This window comes from Tenrec ecaudatus, chromosome 16 (genome assembly GCF_050624435.1).
Source record: "Tenrec ecaudatus isolate mTenEca1 chromosome 16, mTenEca1.hap1, whole genome shotgun sequence".
Lineage (NCBI taxonomy): Eukaryota > Metazoa > Chordata > Mammalia > Afrosoricida > Tenrecidae > Tenrec > Tenrec ecaudatus.
The window spans coordinates 97,877,005-97,882,411 of NC_134545.1; the positions used below are offsets into that span (position 1 = coordinate 97,877,005).

The 5,407-nt window shown below is 55.2% G+C and overlaps 1 protein-coding gene across 1 annotated transcript; it reads left to right on the forward strand.

The window, feature by feature from the left end:
* Positions 1-435: 435 nt before the first annotated feature.
* ADRB1 (adrenoceptor beta 1) lies at positions 436-1,830 on the forward strand. The gene has a single exon (XM_075534508.1). The coding sequence runs from the start codon at positions 436-438 to the stop codon at positions 1,828-1,830; it is 1,395 nt and encodes a 464-aa protein (XP_075390623.1).
* The last annotated feature ends 3,577 nt before the right edge of the window (positions 1,831-5,407 follow it).

Genomic DNA, 5,407 nt, shown 5'->3' on the forward strand with positions numbered 1-5,407 from the left:
CCCCGACTCCCACAAGCCGCCTAATTGCCCGTGGGAGGGAGTTGCGGGGGGCGGGGGGAACCAGAAAGGGGCGTGCCTTGGCCCCGATTGGCTACCGGAGCCTGACGCGAGGCCCAGGGGGTTGGCTTGAGGGGGTGGGTAGGAGCCGGGCGGGGTGGGTGCCGGCGCAGTGGGCCCGGCGAGCTCAGAAACATGCTGAGGTCCCGGCGGCTGTTCCAGCAGCAGCGGCGGCGGCCGCGGAGGCGGCGGCGACAGCTCTCGGCTCTGGCTCCGGCGGGGAAGGCACCCGGCGCCGATGCCTCGGACCCCGCGCCGCGGCTGTCCTGACCCAGCAGCGGCCTCCGTTGGCGGGCCCCGCGGCCCGGGCTTCTGGGGTGTTCCCCAACCACGGCCCAGCCCCGCCACACCCCCCGCCTCCGGCCTCCGCAACTCGGCATGGGCGCGGGGGCGCTCGCCCTGGGCGCCTCCGAGCTTGGCAACCTGTCATCGGCCGCGCCGCTCCCCGACGGCGCGGCCACGGCGGCGCGACTGCTGGTGCTCGCGTCGCAGGCCCCCTCGCAGCTGCCCACCGCCGGCGTGAGCCCCGCGCCGCTCTCGCAGCAGTGGACGGCCGGCATGGGCCTGCTGATGACGCTCATCGTGCTGTTCATCGTGGCGGGCAACGTGCTGGTGATCGTGGCCATCGCCAAGACGCCGCGGCTGCAGACGCTCACCAATCTCTTCATCATGTCCCTGGCCAGTGCTGACCTGGTCATGGGGCTGCTGGTGGTGCCCTTCGGGGCCACCCTCGTGGTGTGGGGCCGTTGGGAGTACGGCTCCTTCTTCTGCGAGCTCTGGACGTCGGTGGACGTGCTGTGTGTGACGGCCAGCATCGAGACCCTGTGTGTCATCGCCCTGGACCGCTACCTCGCCATCACGTCGCCCTTCCGCTACCAGAGCCTGCTGACGCGCGCGCGGGCGCGGGCCCTCGTCTGCACCGTATGGGCCATCTCGTCCCTGGTGTCCTTCCTGCCCATCCTCATGCACTGGTGGCGGGCCGAGGGCAAGGAAGCGCGCGGCTGCTACAAGGACCCCAAGTGCTGTGACTTTGTCACCAACCGGGCCTACGCCATCGCCTCGTCCGTTGTCTCCTTCTACCTGCCTCTGTGCATCATGGCCTTCGTGTACCTGCGGGTCTTCCGCGAGGCCCAGAAGCAGGTGAAGAAGATCGACAACTGCGAGCGCCGCTTCCTAGGCGGCCCAGCGCGGCCGCCCTCGCCTGCGCCCTCGCCGGGCTCCCCGCGCGCCGCCGAGCCGGTGGCCAACGGGCGCACCAGCAAGCGGCGACCCTCGCGCCTCGTGGCGCTGCGGGAGCAGAAGGCGCTCAAGACGCTGGGCATCATCATGGGCGTGTTCACGCTCTGCTGGCTGCCCTTCTTCCTGGCCAACGTGGTGAAGGCCTTCCACCGCGAGCTGGTGCCCGACCGCCTCTTCGTCTTCTTCAACTGGCTGGGCTACGCCAACTCGGCCTTCAACCCCATCATCTACTGCCGCAGCCCCGACTTCCGCAGGGCCTTCCAGCGCCTGCTCTGCTGCGCGCGCCGCGCCGCCCGCCGCCGCCACGCCGCCTCCGGCCACCGCCCGCGCGCCTCGGGCTGCCTGACCGTGGCCGAGCCGCCGCCGTCCCCCGGGGCCGACGACGAGGACGACGACGAGGACGTCGGGGCCGCGCCGCCCGGGCGCTTGCTGGAGCCCTGGGTCGGCTGCAACGGCGGGGCGGCGGCGGACAGCGACTCGAGCCTGGACGAGCCCAGCTGCCGGGGCGCCGCTGCTTCGGAATCCAAGGTGTAGGGCGGCGCGCGCGCGCGCAGGGCTGCGCTCCATCCTGGCCGCCCAGGGGACCGGTCTTCTGGGGGCCGGCGGGAGCTGTGTTTACTGCAGGCCCAACGCAGGTGACCGCGACGCCCACAGGCCTCGGTCGGAGGCGACCGAGACGACAGAGAAGCCACGCACCGTTGCACAAAAAGGAAAGTTTGGGAGAGGCGGGGAGAGTAGCTTGTGGCTTTTCTCTGATTCTGTTTGCTTGGGGCTTGGCCTTCTTTTTGTATGTGCAGGTGATGGAGCTTTGGGATTTTTGCTTTTGTTTTTCCCCCCTCTCCAGATGGGTTTTTTGTTTGTTTGTTTGTTTGCTTTTGACACTTTATGCGAGGACCTGAGTGGACATTGCCTCGATTGGGGAAAGGAAAAATATTAGAGGGTAGAAGTCTTATTTCTTTGGCCTCTACTCCAGTCCAGGGAGACAGGAAAAAGGGGGCGGCTTGGGGCGACAGGGGCACAGTTTCTCAAGACGTATTCCCTCTTGCTTTCCAGAGAAAGTAATCTCATTCTAGCCCCCTGAACCAGGATTTCTCCTGTTCTTAAGCAGAGGGGGAAGGAGAGATGCAAAAAGCACGTTTCAAGCGTTTTTAAAGCTATTCTTGGAATGAACCTCACCTTGCTTAGCATTTGTAGGGCCGACTGACTGGCCGTCTCCCTGCCCCCACCCATCCAGCTACCCACCCATCCCTGCTCCCTGCGCCTGGTGGCCAGGCTGAGGGCGTCCTACCTCACCCTGTGCTTGTACAAGCACAGGCAGATAGAAAGCTTTGTTTATATTAAACAGCTTATTTATGTATCAACATGCGTTTGAAGGACCAGGCGCTGAGCCTCTGTGAAGTATGACTCTGTCAGTGAAAGACAGGACAGAAAAGGGGTGTTGTTTTGTTTTTTTAAAAAAGGAACCAGTTCTAGTATCAAAACAGATAACTGCACATTTGGGTTTATGAAAAATAAAAATGAGGGGGAGGGTGGCCCGAAATGCCATTTTGCACAGTGTTAGAAATCTCGAAGTCCACATGTTGCTTGCACAGAAAAAGAAATAAAACATTTTTAGGGGGGGGGGGGCGATCAGTGAAAATAAAATTTAAACTCTACTTCTGTTGTCTATTTATGTTTTTATGCTAATGAGATGATTTATTGGGGAAATACTTTTTTATACTCTTTATCATGGTACTGTAACTACTGATATTCTAAATATTATTATTTTAAGGGATTTTTATTTTAGTTTTTAATTGTTCACGTGCCCCTCGGTGGACCTGCTGGTAAAATTTAGCACTTGTGTGTAACTTCTATTCCCTCCTGTGTCTTTTGCCAAGTATTTATATTCCGGTGCAACTAACTACTGTGTGAGGAATTGAATGTGCAATAAATGCCCGTGAAGCCCAATCAAGATTAAGTGTGTCTGTAAGGGGTCAACCATCGTGCAAAGGGCTGTTTGTTTTGCTTATACGACTGGACTAGGTTTCCAATATCATGCTTTTCATATCTTTCCGTGACTCCAAAAACATAGCTAAACATCTCTAGATCAACAGTGGGCTCACCTGCTAGGAGATGCAAACTTGCGGTCCATTTTCACAGCTGGATTCGAGGTACTCTAAAGGACTGGTAGGTGCTGTCAAAGTCACAACTGCTGCACTTGACGTGAGACATGACATGGAAACTAAGAACCCAGGTCTACTCTGACACACTCATGGTTGCCAGGAGTCAGAGGTGGCTTGGGGGTAACTTTTTCCTTTTTTTTTTTTTTAATCTTCTAAATAAAGCCATTGGCCAGATAACACAGCTGCAACTTGGCACAGCGATGTAGGGAGGAAGACTAAGGCATTGAACAATCACTGCCTCTTTGGAGCTGGGTAAGTGGCTTCCAAAGCCTTTGATTTCCTGTTCAAAATCCTATCTGTGGCCAGTGTGCGCACATTTCCCCAGTCGTTTTAGAATGGAGAACCGCATTCCTGGCTAAGTACAAATTTCTAAAACACCTTCTTACGCGGCTACTCTTTTCTCTCGCGTAACTTGATAGATCCCAGTCCGGGAGGTGGGGATGACTGGGAAGGGGGCAGTCACAAGTAAAAAGTAAACTTGCCATCACTTTGCTTGGTCACAAAATGACAACACCCCGGAGAGATTTTGTTCCTCAGGAGGCCTGGTGGCGAGGTGTTTATAAGTTGGGCAGCTCATTGCGAGGTCAGCAGTTTGAAGCCATCAGTGGCTCCAGGAGAGAAAGATGAGGCTCTCTATTTCCCTGCAGAGTTCCGGTCTCAGAAACCCACAGGGGCAGTTCTACCCTCTCTGATAGGGTCTCTATGCATTGGCACAGACTCAGTGGCAGTGAGCTTAGTTCGTTTCGTTTCCAGAGAAGCGTAGGCTGCCCTGAGTCTCTTCCTGTGTGCTCCACAACACTTGGAAGTGTTTCTGTGTGTATTTGTATACTTGACTCTTCATTCTGTGACTGGACAGAAAGCTCTGGCCCTCGTCAAGATGTGAAACTGAGCAGGTATTTCTGCCAGGCAAAGTCAAGGCTGCCCCCGAGTCAATTCCAACTCCTAGTCACATTGGAGGACTAAGAGTAGACCTGCCTTTGTGGGTATCCTGACATGGTAGCGATTTGTGGCAGTAGAAAGCCTCGTCTTTCTCCCAAAGAGCAGCTGGTGATTTTGAACTGCTAACCTCGCATTCAGGAACTCATAACTCACTATATCACTCCTAACATGCATAACTCACTATATGGCCAGGGCATCCCTTTTGTGTTATGGGATAATTTAAAGACATAGCAGGAGGCTTCTGAAAGGTTGGTAAGAGAGATGGTTCAGTTGCTAGCAGACGGTTGAATCCATTGTTCTTTGTCCCCCTGCTGCCACCCAGGTAAGACACAGTTTGTTTACATATTTTTCCCATCTTCATTTTTATTGGAGAACTAGTAGACATTCGCTGTTTCAGCTGGTATGCCAATATACCAGTTTTTTTGGGTTTCCTGGCGATGCGTTTATTTTGTCTCAATAATCCACCACCTTTCAATAAAGAGACCATTTCCCAGCATAAGACATTTAAGAAGCCTATCTAACCTGAGGACTGACAATCTTGAAAGTTCTCAAAGCTTTAAGAACAAAGACGTCTTACCGAATCACTGAGTGGCTAGATTTAGATTCTTTAACGACTGCTTACCAAAATCTTGGGACCAGGTGATAGATGTTTTCAGGAAATAGTAAAAGACGTGCCCCTGAACCACCAAACAGGGACACAAGGCTTCAGAAACGGAGCTGGCCTGTGATACGGAATGCCAGTGCATAAGGACTTGTTTTTGACAGTGTTATAAGACAGCCATTGATGTGTGATTAAAATGTGGGAAGCGGGCCTGCCAGTAGCAATAGTTTATGGCAGGAGAAGGAGAAAACGACTAATCCTGTTTAGGCAGGTGAAATTCTGGACAGTAGACGCAAGGGACAGGAGGAGGGGCAGTGGGCAAGAAGAAGTCGCCTGTACTGCAGATGGGACCGAGGGCAGCAAAGGACTGAAAGATGAGCCCGTCATGTTCCCGAGTCACGGCTGTGCG